Raw genomic sequence first — 23,014 nt, 5'->3', positions numbered from 1 at the left:
TCGAATTCAAATGTAACCTGAGGTGGGTTCCAAAACAAAGTGATAAGTTACAATTCACAAAGCCTTTCACAGCCATAGGGGCGGTAAATTCACATCCACCGTGTCTAGGGCAAGGCATAGGGAGGCGGGGCCAAACCTCCCCTTCCGCAGTTTGTAAACCTACCCAAACTGAAGCCAGGCCCCCATTCACACCTGGCTGGAAAGTGAAGAAATTTGGAGCAAAGCACCTTTCCCAAGGACACAACACCCTAACAGGGTCTACCAGGGCGCCTGATGCCTGTACAGAGCACCAAAGAGCCTTCAGTCTCAGATGTGTTCTTTACCCGGTTTGCTCTTTTGCTCTGCTGCCCAGGACCATGACAAGCAATAAAAGGCCGTTCTAAAAAGGTTGAGGATACCATGGCAATAACCCTTCACCTAAGAATACTCTAGCACTTCAATTGTACTTGAAAGCTTCAGCTCTGAGAGCGTAAGCCTATAGATGGTTGGTGTGTTGATTTCTTCTATGTAGTCAAGACAGTTTCTTTACTTTGATTTCCTGTAAGAACTGTAATGAACGGATTGTCATAAATTTTATCACGTTTTCAATTTCTACATGTATTAACCCCTCGACTGGTGAAATGAGGTCATTCTGGCATGAGTTTGAAATACAGTTACCAATCTTTGTGTCCTTTTCAATGTTATGACTCATTTGCTGAACACGATCAATGCCGTACTAAAAGAATAAAATCCAAATAAACTATAGTGACTGGCATTCTGGCCTGTAAGCTCAGTCTTATCACAGTGACGTGACAGCCCTTCACTGACAGACATACTCAGTGAGGTGACCGCCCTTCACTGACTGACATACTCAGTGAGTTTACCGCCCTTCACTGACTGACATACTCAGTCAGGTGACAGTCCTTCACTGACATAGTGAGGTGACAGCCCTTCACTGACTGACATAGTGAGGTGACCGCCCTTCACTGACTGGCATACTCAGTGAGGTGACAGCCTTTCACTGACTGGCATACTCAGTGAGGTGACAGCCCTTCACTGTCTGACATACTCAGTCAGGTGACCGCCCTTCACTGACTGACATAGTGAGGTGACAGCCCTTCACTGACTGACATAGTGAGGTGACAGCCCTTCACTGACTGACATAGTGAGGTGACAGCCCTTCACTGACTGACATAGTGAGATGACCGCCCTTCACTGACCGACATACTCAGTGAGGTGACAGCCCTTCACTGACTGACATAGTGAGGTGACAGCCCTTCACTGACTGACATAGTGAGGTGACAGCCCTTCACTGACTGACATAGTGAGGTGACAGCCCTTCACTGACTGACACAGTGAGGTGACAGCCCTTCACTGATTGGCATACCGGTCATCAGCTGTGAAGGGGTGACGTTCAGCACTACCCACCCTCCACCCCCACCCCCCACCTTTCAGGGGCGCCATGTCACACACGTAGACCGCTTCCCCCGTGGCCTGCTTGTAGGCAGACTCGTGAACCACGGGGCGGCGCAGGGCGCTGTGCGGGGACTCGACCTCCGGAACCAGGGAGTACCATTGCAGGCCGTGACTGGGGCCCCGCTCCAGGGGATCTGCCGCCGTCCGATCCCTTCGGGGAATGGGGGGGATCCCCTCCGCCACGCCCTGAGGGTTGGACAGTAAAGAGGGGATAGATCAACACTGTGACAGGGCGCCGGGTCAGAATCACGGTGTGAGTGTGCGTGCTTGTTTGCTGTGTGGGTCAGTCAGTTCGTGTCTGGCTTGTCTGGGGACCAGTCACTTACTTCGCAGCTCAAGTCGTTCTGTTGATGCGACGTTGATTTAAAAAAAAAATTATAAATGGTAATAATTGCAGTTTTTTGCTGGATTGGATTTTGGTTTATTGTTTTACTTGCTACAGAAAGTGTGTGTGTGTGTGTGTGTGTGTGTGTGTGTGTGACGCACTGTAACTGACCTGTTCCTGAAGCTGTTTCAACACAGTCATGTAAAACTTGAAGAAGAAACTGACTGCCAGCGTGCGCCTGTACTCCACGTCCCCTCCTGGTGACCCGGGGTCAAGAGGCAGGTCAGAGGTCAGCAGGTCACAGGCCTTCTCCAGCAGCTCTTTATCCCATGTTCTGTGCAACATGACTGTTACTGAAGCACGTGGATGTTCAGTCTGTGTATTCGTTATTATGGATAGTTAAGTTCGAACACTGTCAATCCAGTTTGTATTTTGCATGCATGTATAATTCAGTTGGTTAAGCATGTTACGTGCATTCCTGAGATTGTTGATTCGTATTCTCCGATACGCAGTATAAAAACATGGCAATTTCACAACCAACCCAGATACATGATTTGTGTTGCTGTTTTTGTGATGAAAACGAACTGCTACAAGATACAGGATCACGCCAGAGACACAGCTACCATCAGTGCTGCCAGTCCACGATTGCCATTTAACAAACTGAGTCTTTTTTCGTGATCTCTTCTTTGACTATGCCCTGCGAAGTCTGGTCGCATACTGCGTATCTGAGAAAACAAACGAACAATGTTCTTTCCATGTTCAATGACAGTTTCTACCATAAAACTTCAGCTTACAGATAAGTGTCACTTAATCTTTCAATGGTCAATGACTATTTCTGCCATCAAACTTCAACTTAAGAATAAATTTCGTGGCATCTTTCGCTGTTCAGTGACAGTTTCTGCCATCAAACTTCAACTTAAGAGTAAATTTCGTGGCATCTTTCGATGTTGAATGACAGTTTCTGCCATCAAACTTCAACTTAAGAGTAAATTTCGTGGCATCTTTTGATGTTCAATGACAGTTTCTACCCAGTCCCTCACCGTCCCAGGAGGTGTGTCGTGGTGCGTGTGGCCGTGACGGTGGTGGTGGCCATGCCCCCAAAGGCCAGAGTCAGGCCCTGCACTGTGCATCTCTTGTCCAGCACCACGCGCATGGCGGCGTTGACAATGGCGATGTCGTCGTCTTTCCGGTTGGCCTGCTTGTAGGCGTGCAGGAGCTCGTTCTGTGGGCGTCATCCACATGGTCAGGGTTAGTTGAGTTATGTGGGGGTTCCCCCCCGCCCCACCCTCCACCCGCCCCCCTAACCCTCCCCAAGTGCCAGCATGATTATTGAAATAAGTCATTGTCCAGAACAGTTTAAATCATCCTGTGTCTGGCAACGATCACTAAACAATACATTGTTCACAGGTGTATCACACTGCCCTGGTGATAGGATGATTACTAAATAATATATTGTCCAAAGTCATATACAGCATCCCATGTCTAAGCATGATTACTAAACAATGCATTATCCACAGACATTTAAAACGTCCCAGGTGATAGCATGATCAATAAATAATGTATTGTCAAAAGGCATTGAAAACATCTCAAGACTTAACAACGTTATTTTTCGGGGAACAACACCACTGAAGACGATAATATGATTCTTTTGACTTCACAGCGTTCTCAGAGAAAAAAGCATCAAACTTGAAAATGAAAACAAGGGAAATATTGTGTATGTCTATCAGTAGAATGAAGAAGGAGAACCGATTTATTAAAGGCGTGTCCAGCTGAAGAGGACATCCCACACCAGACTCCTACGGAGGAGTGCTGTGGTGGAACAATGCCCCCTAAAGGAGTCCAAGAGGATGAGTCAAGTATCACAAGTTAACAGCAAAGTTTGCAGAAGCTGTGGTAGTTGTTATGACTACGCGGCAGCAGTAGCTGCAGTAACGGTACAATTTGTTTGTTTGTTTTTATTTGTTGTTTTTTTCTGGATGTTTCACTATTTAATAGACACAATTCGCATCATCATTTAACTTCACAATTTTTACGTATCGCCCCCATTCGCACAGTCATCAGCAACAGAATAAGCAGCAGCAGCAGCCACTGCACTACCCGCAGAAAATATTACTATAGAAGCAGCGAAAAAATGCACGCAACTAAGGGTAAAAACAATCCCCACAGATGCAGCATACAACAGCAGAAGTAACACCGCACTGTGTTTAACTGGTTGGTAAAGATAGAAGTGAAAGGTCCCACAGGCTTTCACGGCAATGGAGGCAAAGATTCCCTATCCCTGTATCTAGAGCTCAGAATCGGAAGGCAGGGCCCAACCCTCTCCTTCTTCCACTTTAACTGATACCAACCGATATCAGCTACCCATTCACACATAGGTGGAGTGAGGAAGGTCGGAGTAAAGAGCCTTTCCCGAAGAGCACAGCAGCATGCGGAAACAGGGCCTCGAACCGGGACCACTGGAGACCAGTGGATCAGAAGTACAACAGCTGATCGGTTCTGCCGCGGCGCCTGGTGGCTGGTACCTTGTGAGAGAAGGGGAGGAGGACGGAGAGCAGGATCTCGTCAGGATGAACGTCAACGGTCCGGTACCCCTTGAAAAAGGAACCGTCCATCTTCACTTCCCGTCTGCTGCCGTCTGCACAGGGCGTGGTGTGCAACATTGTGTACAGTATGTGAAAACCATGCAGCAACATTGTGTACAGTGTGTGAAAACCATGCAGAAACATTGTGTACAGTATGTGAAAACCATGCAGCAACATTGTACAATATGTGAAAACCATGCAGCAACATTGTGTACAGTGTGTGAAAACCTTGCAGCAACATTGTGTACAGTGTGTGAAACCATGCAGTAACATTGTGTACAGTGTGTGAACACCGTGCAGCAACATTGTGTATAGTGTGTGAAACCATGCAGCAACATTATGTACAGTGTGTGAAAACCATGCAGCAACATTGTGTATAGTGTGTGAAACCATGCAGCAACATTATGTACAGTGTGTGAAAACCATGCAGCAACATTGTGTACAGTGAGTGAAACCATGCAGAAACATTGTGTACAGTGTGTGAAAACCATGCAGCAACATTGTGTACAGTGTGTGAAAACCATGCAGCAACATTGTGTACAGTGTGTGAAAACCATGCAGCAACATTGTGTACAGTGTGTGAAAACCATGCAGCAACATTGTGTACAGTGTGTGAAACCATGCAGCAACATTGTGTACAGTGTGTGAAAACCATGCAGCAACACTGTGTACAGTGTGTGAAAACCATGCAGCAACATTGTGTACAGTGTGTGAAAACCATGCAGCAACATTGTGTACAGTGTGTGAAAACCATACAGCAACATTGTGTACAGTGTGTGAAAACCCTGCAGCAACATTGTGTACAGTGTGTGAAAACCATGCAGCAACATTGTGTACAGTGTGTGAAACCATGCAGTAACATTGTGTACAGTGTGTGAAAACCATACAGCAACATTGTGTACAGTGTGTGAAAACCCTGCAGCAACATTGTGTACAGTGTGTGAAAACCATGCAGCAACATTGTACAGTGTGTGAAAACCATGCAGAAACATTGTGTACAGTGTGTGAAAACCATGCAGCAACACTGTACAGTGTGTGAAAACCATGCAGCAACATTGTACAGTGTGTGAAAACCATGCAGAAACATTGTGTACAGTGTGTGAAAACCATGCAGCAACATTGTGTACAATGTATGAAAACCATGCAGCAACATTGTGTACAGTGTGTGAAACCATGCAGTAACATTGTGTACAGTATATGAAACCATGCAGCAATATTGTGTACAGTGTGTGAAAACCATGCAGCAACATTGTACAGTGTGTGAAAACCATGCAGCAACATTGTGTACAGTGTGAAAACCATGCAGCAACATTGTGTACAGTGTGTGAAAACCATGCGGCAACACTGTGTAAAGTGTGTGAAAACCATGCAGCAACACTGTGTAAAGTGTGTGAAAACCATGCAGAAACATTGTGTATAGTGTGTGAAAACCATGCAGCAACATTGTGTACAGTGTGTGAAAACCATGCAGCAACATTGTGTACAGTGTGTGAAAACCACGCAGCAACATTGTGTACAGTGTGTGAAACCCATGCAGCAACATTGTGTGAAGTGTGTGAAAACCCAGTTGCCAATTAAAAAAGGAAAGCAGCAACGTTGTGCCAAGTGTGTGAAAACCCAGTGACATAAAAATGAATAAATAAATAAATTAAAACAAGCAAAAACCAAAACAAAAAAAAACCGAAAGCAGAAGCATTGTGTTAATTGTTTGAAAACTCAGTGACCTTCAAAAAAAACAAACGGAAGTAGCAATTTTGCATAAGATGTGTAAAATCCCAATGACCTAAAGATAAAAATAACCCCACAAGTAGCAGCAGTGTTAAGTGTGTGAAAATCCAGTACCCTGAAAATAGAACCAAACAAGATGGAAATAGCAACCCTTTGTAATGCGTGTTAAAACTCACTGACATAAAAAAAGAAAAACAACAACTGAAGTAGCACCACAGTGCAAAGTGTGCGGAAACACAGTCACCCAAGAATAAAAACAAAGAAACAACAGTGGAGCAACATTGTGTGTGTCTGTCCGCCACTATACCAATCTGCCATTCAAAAACACATGCACGCAACCATGAATGTATACATGCACACGCATGCAACACACACACACACACAAACACACACACACACACACACACACGTGTATTCGCATGCACAAAAAATATACATTCACACACACACACACACACACAAACACACACACACACACACACACACACCTGTGGAAACAAACTCCAGGTGGGCCCCACAGGCAAGGAGTAGAGGGTTCAGATCCGAGATGGGACTGGCTGTCATGATGTTACCACCCAGGGTCTGAACAGTGAATGGGTCACAGGTGTCATCATCAGTGTGGACAGAGAGAGAGAGAGAGAGAGAGAGTATAACAGGATTCAGCTTGCTAAGTCGTTTGTGGCTTCCTTGCCTCTTCATTCAGCCATGACGACTGGCTCCTGCGTCATTTCTAGTTTTACGTCATGACGTCTTTTACGTCATAGACTGTTCACTGCTATATCCTCTTTGTCACAAAAGAAGACGTGCTTTCAAAGTTTATAGCACTTAGTTGTGTTGATAAATATTAATCTTTGGAATCAAAGTTGAGCAATTATAACACACCTAACACAAACTCAAACTTGTAATGATATAAACTTGAAATCAATAATTTAATTAAACTGTACATGTATCCGAACAACAAATTGCAGCACATTCTGTTATTGTTGTGTGGCAGCATTATTCTGTTCCTTGTGTATGTTGATCCGTTTGGTGTTCTCACAATGTACGATCTGGGAACACTCTTGCTGATTGCACGGTTGCTGGTATCCACTCACTTCTTTTCTCTTTCTGCATGTAGACAGTGTCACCTGGTTAAAGCACCAGTTGTGGTTGCTTTCTTGCTGTCTTATTGTAAGCTTTTGCTTGCTGTTCCTGCCTTTCAAATTTTTGTTGAATGCATTCTAGTGCATTAAAGTTGTCTCGAGGTTTGCAGTTTTGAGGTCTTGGACACTCTCCTTCTTTCTATTCAAATGTTGTTGAAAATGCCAACAGCTTCAGGGCCAATGACATGTAGAAATGTCATGCACTGTACCTTGCGGCTTTTGCTTTCTAAACCGCTGGCTGCATGATAGATGCTAAAACTGTAATGGGAAGCGACCGCTGTAGAGAATGACGTACTGGTTCAGGAGTACCTTCCCTTCCTTCAGTTAGTTGCTTGACAACGGAATCAACAGTCGGACTTCGAACGTGTCTCTCACAATCTGTTACTGTGTCTAGGCTGTGTTTCTAGTCATGGAATGATTGGTTTCATAACAAGAGCCCACAGGTCAGCTTGAGAAAAACGCTGCTGGAAGTGTTTCCAGTTGTCTGCCAAGTTCCCTTCAAGCTGAAGATGATCAGGAGTCTCCAAATGATCCATTGCTTACATGGACTCTTCTTTTCTGACACCATATAACAGCATTCAGCTTGCATAGTCGTTTGTGGCTTCTTTGCCTCTTCGTTCAGCCATGACTGTCTCTTGCGTCATTTCTAGTTTTACGTCATGGCGTCTTTTACGTCATAGACTGCGCGAGAGAGAGAGAGAGAGAGAGAGAGAGAGACTGAGGGAAACAGAAAGTGGAGAGTGAGAGATAGAGAGAGGGAGAGGGGGAGAGACAGGTGAGAGAGAAAGGGGAGACAGATAGAGACAGAGATTGTGTGTGTGTGTGTGTGTGTGTGTGTTTGTGTGTGTGTGTGTGTGTGTGTGTTTCTCTCGTATATATGTCTCATTCTCCATTTATACAGATACATACATACATGCACACCCCCTCACACACACACACACACACACACACACACAGTCAAACGGTTAAAAATGATTGCTGAAACTCACAGCCACGTTTCGAATCTGGGGTCCAGCAAACCAGCGTAACATCTCCACAAAGGCAGAGAACACTCGTGTCTTTTCCTCTGTACGTACACACACACACACACACAACACACACACAAACTAACTGATATATAAACTAGATTTCTGTCAGCAAAAATCTGTCTGATCTATAAACTAAATTTCCATCAGCAAACACATCCAAATGACCTTGTAAACAAGCTACCCCGTAACACGAACACAGGAATGATTTCAAAGCTGGCTTCCAATCAATGAAAAATGTCTTGGTGATTAATGAATCATGTTTTCTTCTTCTGTCTTTTTTTTTCTTTGATACATTGACCAAACAGTTTTATGAACATCGTCAAGGAGCTGTTAAACATCCCACTCCCACGCCGCTTCTTCTTCTTATTGTTACTACAACAACCACTACCACTACCACTAGTATTATTATTGCTTTTACCATCATTATCATTGCTATTATCATCATGATAATCATCATCATTCCAATTATTTTCATTATTATTGCAGGTAGACAGACAGACAGAAAGAAAGAAGTCCCCCCCCACGCCCCCCATCCCCTAGACCCCCACCCTGCAAGTTCCCAACGGCCTCCTTCAGAGAGCATTCCAGGGTGGCCAGAGTGACAGAGGCGCCCAGTCTGATGCCGCTGGACACACGCTGGACAGTGGTCAGTTCGGGTACCCGGGTAGCGGACACCAGCACCGGGTACAGCTGCTTCTTCACCTTCATCTCCACACCTGGTTGGTCACCACAGGTAAAATAACGATTACATCACTTAATCAACACACACGCGTGAGCACGCACACACTTTCACACACACACACACACACACGGGCGCGCGCGCGCGGGCGCAAAATACCATCACTAACCCCTTCACGTATGCACATATATTGCATACTTTCTTTCGTAGGTATAAGCACACAGACTGTATAAGAACGTCAACGTATTTCATGTCACACATGATGCGGTCTGCAATTCAGGGCAGTCATTTCAAACTTCAGCGGAACAAACACTGAAAATTATTGTCCACAAAAATCGTAACACACACGCTATACATATTCTGTTCACACACACACACACACACACACACACACACACACACACTATCAAACGGACAAAAATGATTGCTGAAACTCACAGCCACGGTGCGAATCTGGGGTCCAGCGCACAGACACACACACACAGACACACATATATACATATATAGAGAGATACATAAGAGAGAGATTTTTATACATAAATAGATATGCTGTATGGTCAACACATACACATGCTATATATATACTGTTAACACAGGGCATGACATACACACGCTACGTATCTTCTGTTAAGGCGTAACAAACACATGCTGTATACCAACTCTTCACACAAGGTGTAACCTACACATACTATAAATCCATTGTTCATACAAGACACACACGATGTATATCTGCTGTTAACAGAAGGCGTAAAACATACATGCTATACATCTATATACCACCAGCAGCGGCGGCAGCAGTAGCAGCAGCAGCAGCACAAGCAGAATCAGCAGTAGCAGTATCAGCAGCAGCAGTAGCAGCACTAGTAGCAGCAGCAGTAGTAGTAGTAGTAGGTGAAACATACACGCCCTAAAAGTAAAACATGTACATGCAGTGTACCTATCTCCGTGTTTCCGGCGACAATTTTGCAGTGAGGATGGGCTCTTTTGATGTCCAGAAGTTCGGCCAGCGACACAGGTCTGTACCACGTGACACGTGGACCCGTGAACACCAAGGACTGGGAGTTCAAATCCTCCCTTTGCAGCTGCAAGATTGGATGAAGACGTGTGCGTATTTTATGTGCTGACCTTTGGGACGTATGCGTATTTTATGTGGCGACATTTGGGCGCGTGCTTATTCTATGTGCTGACGTTTGGGACGTGGGTGTATTTTATGTGACGACATTTGGGCGCGTGCTTATTCTATCTGCTGACGTTTGGGACGTGGGTGTATTTTATGTGGCGACATTTGGGCGCGTGCTTATTCTATGTGCTGATGTTTGGGACGTGGGTGTATTTTATGCGCTGATATCTATACTGTGGGCGCATCTTGTGTGGTGACATTTTTGACGTGGGCGTATTTCATGAGTGACATCGGAGATTAGAAAAGAGAGATAAACCACTTGCAGAAATTGCTGAAGCCAGGCAGCCTGCGCCGCGAGACGCATTCATTATTCATGAGCTGCCTTTGCCCCGCCCAAACTAAGGGAAAGCGTCAGTCGAACGCAGTCTCCTGAGTGATTTTATAATTTGGATTACACCTTTTTTCCCTTTTCTGTTTGCTTCATCCCACGCAGATGTCAAACTCAGTTTTTGTTGTGAATAACATTCCTAAATATTTATATGTATTGGTTACTTTTATTTCCCTATCACCACAGCACCATTTTTCACGAGTCGAAAGATGACCTCCATTGCAGAAAACTATAATATTGGTCTTATCGAGATTCACTGTTTGTTGTAGTCTGTCTGTTTCTTGCTTAAGGGCATTTAATTGATTTTGTAACCCTATGGGTGTGTCAGACAAGAGAACAACATCATCAGCAAATAGCATTAAGAGCAAATCTGTTGCGCCAGGTATCATTTGTATTCCATGTCTCCCCTTCTTTGATAACTCCACTGCCAATTCACCGATGAAAAAGGAAAATAGCTGTGAGCTTAGCATACAACCTTGTTTAACCCCTCTTGGACACTGAAAAAAGTCTGAATAAATACCTTTGTCACGAACACATACAAGTACAGAATCGTAGATGCTTTTAACAGCCATGTAAAACTCCCGAGAGAGAGAGACAGAGACTTAGAGAGAGAGAAAGAGCACAATACAACGGTCTGCTCGGGCAACATGAAGCGTTCATATATATATATGAATTATATATATGATTATGTACATATAGATAGATTTAGATTTACATACTGATAGATCTATATGAAATTATGTATGTATGTATTCATGTATGTATGTATGTATGTATGTATGTATGTATAGACAGATGTTAGAAGAGAGACAGAGCTGAATATGTGTTTTATGTTTTGATATATATATATATATATATATATATATATTTGTTGTTGAAGAAATGGTGATGTAAACCAGAAAGTGTGAAGAAAAAGTAGCGTTACGAAAACGCAGTTCAATAATTTACAACTGTCCCTCTCATATGCAACATTGCGCTGGGGGTGGGGGGTGGGGGGGGGGGAGTTGTTTGTGGGGGGAGCTGCTTTATTTTCTTTTTATATTATCTACATTCAAGCAGATGCAAACGTGCTAAAAACCAAGCAAAAATGAATCGGTTTTCATTGTATACAGCGAATCTTACTACACGTGGGAAATTCCAGGCATAACTTAACTTTCGCTTTACTGCAGCTGAACCGTCAGAACCGACCAGTTTCCTTCAGGTGGGGAAGGAGAGGGTGATTTACCCCCACCCTTTTCTAATCTCCGGTAACATATGGGATGTGGCCGTATGTTATTGTGACATTTGGGACGTGAATGTATTTTCTGTTGTGACATTTGGGACAAGATTGTGTTCTGTGAGTTGACATTCGGGGCGTGGGCATATCTAATGTCGTGACAGCTAGAATGGTAAGCCATTTGTATCCTTTCATTCTCTCTGTCTGTCTGCTTGCCTGTCTGTCTCTATCTATCTATCTCTCCCCTTCTCTCTCTCTCTCTCCCTCTCTTCTACCCGTTCCATTTCTCACTCTCCCCCTCATACCCTCTCTTTCTCGCTCTTTTTGTCTCTATTTCTTAAACAATGAACCATAAAGTAGTTTTCGTTCTTTATCGCTCTCCAACTTTTCAAATGTCCACATTATCAAACCCATTTCATAGTGCTAGTCTTCCCAAACATACTCTGATCAACCAAAGGCCAGTTAGTTTTATACAGGTTTCAGTGCCCTGACTGAAGGACTATGGCTCTCAAACTCGGAGGCAAGATTGCACTGGCTCTTAGTGCTGCAGCCTTGGCCTTTGGGAACTATCCCGACGCCGACTGTTCTAAAACCCTCTTGATCGAGAGAGTGGGAATGTAACGTGGGCAAGACAGTCTTCACTAAAATCAAATTCCTTCCCAGATAGTCGGGACAGCAGTTGCTTTCTCTGTTACCCTGATGGTCTTAGTTGGACACGGCTGACTACTATACATACACTGACACCACGTTGAGACGGGCAGCGAAAATCTAAACTTTATGTTGGGTGTCTGTGATATGAGAGGGGGCACCGTGGCAGAAGCGGTCAGGTGATGGACTTCTGATCCAATGTTTACCAGTGGTCAGAGTTTCAGGCCCCCTTCAAGCATCGTGGTGTGTCCTTGTGATAGACACTTTACTCCGATTTTCCTCACTCCAGCCAGGTGTGAATGGGTCCCTGACTTTGGTCAGGGAAGGTTTAAAGCGGCAGAAAAAGATAGGGCCACACCTTTCTGTGCCGAACCATTGACACAGTGATTATGAGTTCATTGCCCACAGAGCAGTGGGGCATTTAGCCTTTAATCTGTGATGCATTCCAACTGACGACATCTGAACATCGAGCTAGGCGCTCCAACAGTTAAGTGTAGATCAACGCGGAACTTGTTCATGCTGACTCTCAGATCTGACGTACCTTGAGGAAGGGAGGGAATATTGGTTCCTGGGTGACGTCAATCCCAGCACCAGTTTTCTCCCTTCCCGTGCCGGCATGGTCCTTCATCTGAACACAGTGCACAGCACACTGCTTACAACCATGGAGCAAAGACACATAGCTTGTCTGTCCTGCTTTCTGAGATCCGCTTAAAGTTGTAAACGCTGACAGATATGAAAGAGAGAGACAGAGAGAGAGAGACAAAAAGTCACAGAGAAAGAGACAGAGAGAAAACCGAGAGAAAAAAACCCAGTTGAAACAATTGTTGTTTTGTTTTACAGAGAAATAGAATAAGCAGACAATGCTTCATTTTACTTCCTATCAAATGGAAAAAGAACTGAAATTAAAAGAAAACAATGAATACAATGACTGAAAAACAAATGACTAAACCAAACGCAAACAATGCATGATTATATCACAGCATCAAACATATCACACACACACACACACACACACACACGCACAGAGAGAGAGAGACAGAGACAGAGACAGAGAGAGAGAGAGAGAGAGAATCTTTTTTTTTTCTGAGAAACATGACTGGCAATTTATGTTTTTATATAGCTCTTGATATAGCTCTCTCTCTCTCTCTCTCTCTCTCTCTCTATTTTTTTTTCATTCTCTCATATATATATATATATATATATATATATATATATATTTGTATATCTATCTATCTATCTATAGATATATATATATATATATATGTATATGAAATAAAATTAAAAAACCAGCAGTAGTATACAGCTATATCAAAACATAACATACATTTTAGAGAGAGAGAGAGAGAGAGAGTACTTCAGTCAATCACCTCCCCATCCTGCTCGGCCACGCCATTCAAGGTAGAATTCCGATTCTGGATATTGCCAAAACTGACATCCTCATTCTGGATTCCTCTGGAAACGGGATGCTCGTTTGGGACACCATTCACCAGGGTGTCTCCATTCTGGTTGGTGTTTTTGTTCTTGGGGATATTTTTGCAGCACTGGTCTCCTAAAGCACATACTCCCCCCTTCAAAAGGAAAAAGTGAATATAATTTTACGATGTATAGTTAATGAATTCCAATTTATAATTAGGCTGAAAATGAAGGTAAGCACAAGACAGACTCAACATCTCCAGACAGATTCAGACACAGACGGTTCATCCATTTTAGGCCTGGGCCCCTCACGATGGGGAATGTAAACAAACAGACAATCATTACAACACCGATTATGAACATCGAGAGAATGAAAAGCTCAGATTTTAAAAGAATGTCAAGATATAGCAAATTCCCTATATCTAAAGTTGCTATATGCATTCACGTTATATTATTACTATCACTGTCATCATCGTCATAATCTTCATCATCATCAGCAGCAGCAGCAGCAGTAGTAGTCGTCGTCGTAGTAGTAGTAGTAATCATTATCTTCTTCTTCGTCGTCTTCCTCTTCGTATTCTTCCTAGGTTTGTTTGTTTGTTTCTGGTTGTTTGTTTCATTATTACTTTTGAGAGTACCATTGTGAACGAACAAAATGCAAAGCGCTTTAAGCAATATTTCTGAAAATGAAAAATATAACATATACATGTCCATTGTAATTATTACTAATATCCCAGCACTAGCTAAGCACCAGACCAGCAGATGAGGCAACTGTTGTCCTGACTTGCAAAGAAGCAGGTTTTGCCGGCCACGATCATGAGTGAACTGACAGTAACTTGGAAACATCACACACACATTCGTGCACGCACGCACGCACGCACGCAAACACACACACACACACACACACACACACACACACACACACACGCACACACCATTTACCTGTGTGAAAGGCCGGTAAGCATCCAGGATAGGTCTGTATCCAGTACATCGACACAGGTTGCCTGCACGCCGTGACATGACATGTATGTATGACAGTCAGTCGTGTCAGTCTATGGCCATCAGAACAGCAGAGGAGGCATCTGCTGTCCTGACTATCTGGGCAAGAATTTGATTGTAGTGGAGAGTGTCTTGCCCAAGTTACATCCACACTCTCTCGGCCAAGAGGGTTTAAGGACAGATGGGATGGTTCCCAAAAACCAACTTGCCCCCGAGACTGCAACACTGGTAGTCACTGCAATTCTATGTCTCGTCTTGTCTTGTCGTGGCTTGGCTTGTCTTGTCTTGTCTTGTCGTGGCTTGTCTTGTTTTGTCTTGTCTTATCTTGTCTTGCCTTCTAATTTCCGAGTCATAGTCCTTCACAAAAGAATAAGCTCCAAATGACTTCCTATTGCAGTGGAGAAACACTGATCATACAACTGGCGTGGCGTTATTTTCTTGACACATCAAGACATTCGGTGGCCGATTGATTAGAGCGCTCGGTTCTCACCCGAGTTTTGTGGGTTCGATCCCCGATTTCGGCACTCCTGATAGCTGAAGGGTGAACATTTTTTCCCGATCTCCCACGTCAACAACGTGTGTGCAGACCTGCTAGTGCCTGAGCCCTCTTCGTGTGTATACGCACGCAGAAGATAAGAACATATCCAGCACGAATTCCCAGAAAACGGAGCATGGCTGCCTTTATCGCGCAGTTAAAAAAACCGGTTATACAAATAGCAACTATCACTGCTGTTGCTGATTATGTGAGGATGATACTGGTGATTAGCAAGTAATGATACTTGACAGCAGTTGACAAATTGATACGACGAACGTGCGTTACACACACACACACACACACACACACACGCTTCCCCCCCCACCCCACCCCCTACACACACACACACACACACCACACACACACACACACACGAGCGCGCGCGCGCACGCACACACGCAGAACGAGAAGTCTCACCTTCAAACGCCGACTCCAGTTGTTGAACAGTAGGAGTAGGGCTGTTACGGAGCAAGGTGTACATGGACATGACGAATCCTGGTGTACAGAAGCCGCACTGTGTGCCATGATGGGCTGCAATTTGCTCCTGTGTGGAGGGGACAATTAAGAATGGGAAAAAAAAAATCTTCATCTTCACACTAGCTTGAAATTTGATTGTGCATTTTACAGCTTGGTTATTGTTTTATACTGACTTTTATACTGACACTATCTTGTCTTATCTTGTCTCTCACCTGTAGCGGATGGAGACGGGTACGATGGCTACCGATGCCCTCCACAGTGGTGACAGCCATTCCGTGCAGTGAACACAGGGGCAGGAGACAGGCATTGGCACTGTAGTGTCTGTACACACACACACACACACACACACACACACACACACAGTGAACACAGGGGCAGGAGACAGGCATTGGCACTGCAGTGTCTGTACACACACACACACACACACACACACAGTGAACACAGGGCCAGGAGACAGGCATTGGCACTGCAGTGTATGCACACACACACACACACACACACACACACACACACACACACACAGTGAACACAGGGCCAGGAGACAGGCATTGGCACTGCAGTGTATGCACACACACACACACACACACACACACACACACACACACAGTGAACACAGGGCCAGGAGACAGGCATTGGCACTGCAGTGTATACACACACACACACACACACACACACACACACACAGCGAACACAGGGGCAGGAGACAAGCACTGGCACTGCAGTGTCTACACACACACACACACCCACACACAAAAAACACACCACACACAGCGAACAAGGGGCAGGAGACAAGCATGGCACTGCATGTCACACACACACACACACACACACACACACCCAAAAAAAAAAAAAACACTAACACATACACACACACAGTGAACATAGGGGCAGGATGACGGCATTGCACTGCAGTGTCTGCACACACACACACACACACACACACACACATGAACAGGCAGAACAGTATTGCACTGCAGTGTCTGCCACACACACACAACACACTACACACACACACACATCAGTCTAACACATCAACGTACACTTGCGTTTGACAGAAAGAGAGACAGAGACAGAGAGAATCATGTTTTGTGGTACAATGGACAGACTGTTACCGAGCAGTGTCAGAGTCCGCAGAGCAGAAAGAAACCATGACGGTACAGGCGCCACACCCACCTTCCCCACATCCCAGCTTGGTTCCTGTCAGCTGTACTGGACACTGGAGTTTAGGATGTGTGTAAATGATGGTAATATGGATACTTCTATAAAGACACTGGAGTTGAGTATTTGTATATCTGATGATGATAGGGATACTTCTATTGGGACACTGGAATTGAGGATGTGCATATCTGATGATGATGATATGGATACTTCTATAGGGACACTGGAGTTGAGGATGTGTGTATTTGATGATGGTGCATGCTGGGTATATTCTTGTCCCTGCAACCCACCGGAGGCTGACATGGTTTATAAGATTTTTTACGGGCGTATTTGATCTTCTCCGTGTGTTTCCACACGAAGGGGTTCAGGCACTTGTGGGTCTGCACATACGTTGACCTGAGAGATCGAAAAAATCTACCCCTCAAACCCACCAGATTCGACTGCGATCGAACTCAGAAATCTCTGTTTTTATTAAACAAGGTAAGTCAGAACTCATGACAAACAGCATATCAAGTCCCAGATCAATGTCAGCAGTCAACAGCTGGAAACAGTGAAGCAGTTTAAAAACCTTTGTGCCATCATCAGTGAAGAAGGCTCCAAGACCAAAACACTGGCAAGAGCTGCGCAGACTGCAACAGCACTGGCAAGACTGAAGACCATCATTATGGAGAGACAAGAACATCAGCCTCGGAACAAAAGTGAAGCTCCTGCATGCACTGATTCTCTGTTTTCTTGTATGCATGCGAATCCTGGGCTCTTTTGGCAAAGCTTCAGCGAAGGATCCAAGCAGTGGATATAAGGTACTTCTGGAGAGTCCTTGGCATCTCCCACAAAGACTACATCACAAATGACGAAGTAAAAAAAAATATATATATAATAATAAATAAATAAAATTAAAAAAAACCATCAGGCAGCGCTTTGGTCGGTATGGACACCTACTGACCACTGTGAATGAACGAAAATGAGATGGTGTGGCCACGTGACAAGATCCGACAGGCTCTCCAAGACCATCCTTCAGGGAACAGTGCAAGGGGAAAAGGAGACGAGGCAGACTGCGAAGGAAGTGGGCAGACAACATCACTGAGTGGACAGAGAGGAGCTTTGCCGAAGCTATCCCACGATCGCTTTCTGGAGAATGCTGGTGATGCGTTCGGCAGTGCAGCGTCCCCACGACCAAACCAGGTTTCGGGACCAGTGACAGTGACAGTGACGGATAAGACAATGCATGACATGTCTCGTACAGGAAAACGTCAGAGTACCTGAAAATTAACATTTTGCATGTGACCAATACAAAATATGAAACGCATTGTATTCACATGAAGAGGGAGAAGAAGAAGAAGAAGAAAGACGATTATCATTATCATTATGACGATTATTATTGTTGTTATTGTTGTTGTTGTATTGAATACGTAACGTTGTGCTGTTCTGTTTTGATGTGTTGCGTTCTGCAAATTCGAAGCTGGCCTTCGTTAAGCGAGGTTGGGATGACATTTTCTGTGATGATGGCAACTTTGGATATCACAGCAAACACACACACACACACACACACACACACACACACACAACGTTTTTTAAAGGATACAGTTTAACCGGAGGAACTGAAGCAATGTCGTCTCAGGATCAGGATTGGACACAGTCATCTGAAAATGATAAAGGAAAATCGGTACTTGAATCATTAACAGTTAACTCACACACATACACACACACACACACACACACACACACACACGGACGACGATTCAAGATGGCGGAAACAGTCAACAGCTGAAATTCAGAGCTGCTGAAGTCGTAGCACCTCTAAAAGCATGACGAGAACAAGGAGCTTGGGAGGCCGACTGGGCATTCCGGCACCAAAAGAGAAAAGCAAACCTACAAAAGAAAGTTCAAAACCATCTGCCTTGAATAGAACTGCTGCAGAAGTTTCTGCCCAAGCGGGCAACACAAAATTACATGTCAACGTCGGAGTTATCTTTGACTCAAAATTTACTTTTGAGAAACATGTTCATACGGCAATCAATAAAGCAAATAGTATGCTTGGAATTATTAAAAGGACCTTTACTTACCTTGATAAAGAAAATTTCCTTTGTCTATATAAAGCCTTGGTAAGACCACTCTTGGAATATGGTAACACTATATGGGGATACCCAAACCGGAAAGGATTGCTAGCATCAATAGAAAGGGTGCAAAGAAGAGCTACAAAATTATTAAGTGAACTAAAAGACATGGATTATGGAGAAAGGCTGAGGCAACTGGACCTTCCATCACTGAAATATAGACGATATAGTGGAGATATGATCCAAGTATACAAAATCATATACAATTTAGATGATCTAAGAGTGGAAGATTTCTTTGAATTTAACACTGTTGAAAAAACACGAAGCTCTAGCAAAGATATATACCCAAAACATACTCGATTAAATGCCAAAACATACACTTTTACTAACCGCGTTATAAAATGGTGGAACCCACTAACAGAACTAACCAAAACAGCACCAACTCTTAACCAATTGAAGAATCTTCTGGACGCTGATATAAATGTAAAGATAAAAAAGTATGAATATGATGATTAAATTACTCGTAGGAAAATTACCGCATGCAATGCAGACACTACTCAATGTTGTCGAAAAAGAAGGGACATCAAAAAGGCCGTGAGGCCTACTTCGTCCCTATTCTATACCTATACCTATACCTAACGTCAACGTAGCTGACAATGAAAATAGATCTGAGGCCAGCAAAACAGGAAGTGATTTGCACCATCTCACTGACACTATCGAATGTTTATGTAGAAGGATCACTGCTTTAGAAAAAGCGGCCAGTGACCAAAAGGAAATAATTTGCACCCGAAAAAGTTCACAGTACAAAAAATGACACTGCTGACAGTTCCACACAGACAGCACTTCCATTTCAAACAACACACGAAGACCTATGCTGATATTGTTAAACCCACCAAACCTGCTCCTGTCACTACAGTCAAGACTCCTACACAAGCTGCAAGTACGCTTCAAACAAGATACAAAGGAATAGCTCAAAAATATAACGCAAAAGAAAAAGAAAGAAAAAAGGAACAAAACAATGACGTCACTTTTAATCAAGACGTCAAACTGCACTCTTCGAAAAATAGATTCAAAAAGGTCCATGAAGAAGATGAGGAAATATATCAAGATATTCTTGAAGTTGTATTTCTACATGACTCGGTTATGAGAGGGGTAAACGCAAAGAGGCTTGGCCGTTCTTACGGCTTTCGTGCAATCCAACGCAAACCCATACAATCGACGACCTGGAACCGAAACTAAAAGAAACCTCAAAGACAGAGAAATCTGTGGACGCTGTTGTGGTCCATTGCGGGCTGAACGATATCATAACATCTGAACCAAGAAACAGCAGCAAATCATTAGTAAAATCCATTCAAAGATTCTCTGCTGAACATCTAAAAACAAAGATAATTATCAGCAAGATCACACCAGTTAGAAACCCCGAAATGGAACTGAAAAGAAATCTATTTAATGTACTTACCTCCACAGAACTATTCAACTGCAAAAACGTGTCCTTTGTTGACCACAATAACCTAAACACCAGGTCACTCAAAGACGGCATTCATCCGACTGTCAGAGGAGCAAGTGTTCTTGCAGGGAACGTGGGCAGGCAAGTCAGTCAGCTTTTCTGGGAAAAGCCAAAGAGACCCGGCAGACGTCATCCACCTGTCAACCATCGTCCATGGAGATTCCCTGCCTGCGCTGTATATCCCCATTTCACCGAGGAGCGTGCATGGCTGAACCCAAAAAATGTTTTGAATGACTGTTCTTTCTCTGTTTCTGGACCTTGCGATTGGAATGAACTTCCTCTTTCGCTTCGTCAAGTCTCCACACTCAGCTCTTTCAAGTCTGGCCTTAAAACCCACCTCTTCCCAAAATAGCTTCCCTTGCCTGCCCTTCCTTGTCTTTAGTTTCTACAGTTTTAGAGTTATGCATGCGTGTGAATGACTGGTGCGAAAGCGCTTTGATTTGTCTCTGCACAAGATCCAGCGCTATATAAATACCATTATTATATATTATTATCTGTTCAGAAATCTGACAGTGACTTTTAGATTTATCCGCAATTTCAGCAAATTCAAGATCTGGCTGTTTCTAGTTGTGAATATTCCATACTGTTATTCATCTTGAATACTATTTTATCTTGTGTAATTTCATACTTGTAAACACCAACCCCTATTAAGTCTTAAGATTTAAGGTTTTGTTACGCCTCCACTCACCCACCCACCCCCCAAAACATTTTAATCTTAGTGTCAAACTTTAAAATCATATGTTGTTGTTTTTTTCCTCGCTGGTCATTCATCTAGTAGAAAAGCAATAGCTTATAAACTACGGTCATTGATTTATTCATATAGTATGAATAACATTATATTCCTGTTTGATAGGAAAGATCGTTAGTAATGAAAAAGCAAACGCGATTACAAATTAGGCTACTCGGTGGAACTGCAGATCTATTCTATCTAACCTGGCCTGTCTGAAACATTTTCTAGCATCAAGTAAGTGTGACGTTTTAATTTTACAGTCACTTAATATCAGTCCATGTAAGCTTCCCAAACTTCCAAATTATTATTTTCCACCAGTATATGAAACTGGGAACGAGGGCAAGAAGATAAGTACTGCTATTTATATACTTAGAGAATTACAGTATAATCCATGTGAGTCTCCTGTTTCAAAATCTATTGCAAGCTTGTGCATCCTCGTGTGCATCTACAGTAAAATTTAGCAAAAGCTAGTTCTTAACGTACTTTCCGTTTATATGTCCAAACATCTCTCCCAGATAGACTGGAACAGGGCTGTCAGCTTGTCTGTCAGCAACTCGCCTCCATACTTGTAAATGTTAGCCTGGATTCCATCCGCTCCTGCTGCTTTTCCTGACGTTGTCAGCTTCAGGGTCTTGGCCTTGGTGGGAGGGGCAGCTAGCGAGTCATTGACTGGTAGCTGTGGGAGGGCTGCAATTACCTCGTCAGATACGGACGAGTCCCTGTTGAGGAGAGTGTTGAAGTGCTCTGCCCAGCGGGCAAGGATGTCTTTCTTGTCTGTCAGGAGGGTGGTCTGGTCCAAGGCTCGGACAGGGGCTGATTCTGTGACTCTCAGCCCATACACAGCTCAGAGACCAGTGACTTAGTTATTGGGGCAAATCATTTGGTACATTGTTTGAGGATTAAAGGGATTGAGGTCAGTTTTTGTTGGGTGCCTTCTCATGTCGGCATTCATGGCAATGAAACTGCCGATAAAGCAGCTAAAAGAGGAGCACAAGATTCAGAAAAATCTACAAAAATACATGTTCGTCTTTCCGTAAAAGAGGCATACACTTTGTTAGAAAAATCAGCATGGGGCCGATTTCATAACCGATGGAAGGAACAGTTTTCAAAACATAAAGGGACATTATTCCCCGAGAATATTATTTTAAAAAAGATACCGAATCCATCAGCTTGCTATACAAGATTAATAACCTCTACTTTCTTCCGTATAAAACTTGATGCGCTGAAGACAAAGTATAACGAAAATATAACATGCATCTATGGTAAGCAGTTCAGCTTGCATCATTGTTTGTTTCACTGTCAGCAGTTACGTGCCTTCTTGCCCAAGTATTTCAAAGAAAATAACTATTCTGCAGATGATTTTTGGAAAGTTATTTCTGATGAGGTTCTTATGGTCGAACTTGCACAGGCATTAGTTCATAGCCCTATTTCTACATTCCTTTAATGTATTTCAGAATTGCGTTAATGGTTTCTAATTAGTGTTATCATTATTAAATTATTACTGTTAAATGTAATTGCATGTTAGTTATGCATTTTTTGGTAGTTTTCTACTTTTTCTGTTTTCCTCTTCCTTCCCCACCCCCTCTTCCCCCCTCCCTTTTTTTTCTCTTTTCTTTTTTCTTTTTTTTTAATCGTCTAATGTCACTGATAGTGAAAAGACGCTAAACTGAAGAACGAACACACACACATACATACACACACACACTTATGCACATACATTAATCGAAGTGGGAAACACAGCTTTATCATTGTACAGAGAGACAGAGACAGACAGACAGACACAGAGAGAGAGAGAGACGGGACAATAGAAACATGGTAAAAGTACACGTG

General features: G+C 43.4%; 1 protein-coding gene across 3 annotated transcripts in view; it reads right to left on the bottom strand.

Annotated features, from left to right (window-relative positions):
- The window catches only part of LOC143281134 (xanthine dehydrogenase/oxidase-like), a 38,816-nt gene that overhangs the window by 2,054 nt on the left and 13,748 nt on the right, over positions 1-23,014 (bottom strand). For 2 of the 3 annotated variants that reach the window (XM_076586126.1, XM_076586128.1), the window contains exons 3-17: positions 18,476-18,533; positions 16,848-16,944; positions 15,948-16,056; positions 15,676-15,802; positions 14,667-14,728; positions 13,679-13,879; positions 12,853-12,939; positions 9,877-10,021; positions 8,809-8,976; positions 8,222-8,298; positions 6,579-6,672; positions 4,303-4,415; positions 2,821-3,002; positions 1,952-2,114; positions 1,428-1,641 (exon numbers count right to left, since the gene is read on the bottom strand). In XM_076586126.1, coding sequence (XP_076442241.1) covers positions 1,428-1,641; positions 1,952-2,114; positions 2,821-3,002; positions 4,303-4,415; positions 6,579-6,672; positions 8,222-8,298; positions 8,809-8,976; positions 9,877-10,021; positions 12,853-12,939; positions 13,679-13,879; positions 14,667-14,728; positions 15,676-15,802; positions 15,948-16,056; positions 16,848-16,944; positions 18,476-18,533 — 1,897 coding nt within the window. Of the gene's footprint in view, positions 1-1,427; positions 1,642-1,951; positions 2,115-2,820; positions 3,003-4,302; positions 4,416-6,578; positions 6,673-8,221; positions 8,299-8,808; positions 8,977-9,876; positions 10,022-12,852; positions 12,940-13,678; positions 13,880-14,666; positions 14,729-15,675; positions 15,803-15,947; positions 16,057-16,847; positions 16,952-18,475; positions 18,534-23,014 lie in introns of all 3 variants that reach the window. The other variant, XM_076586129.1, reaches the window with a different exon arrangement.

Source organism: Babylonia areolata, chromosome 4, assembly GCF_041734735.1.
Source record: "Babylonia areolata isolate BAREFJ2019XMU chromosome 4, ASM4173473v1, whole genome shotgun sequence".
In the NCBI taxonomy this organism is placed as follows: Eukaryota; Metazoa; Mollusca; class Gastropoda; order Neogastropoda; family Buccinidae; genus Babylonia; species Babylonia areolata.
Note: the sequence above shows the minus strand (reverse complement) of the source record. Positions and strands in the feature narration are given on the sequence as shown.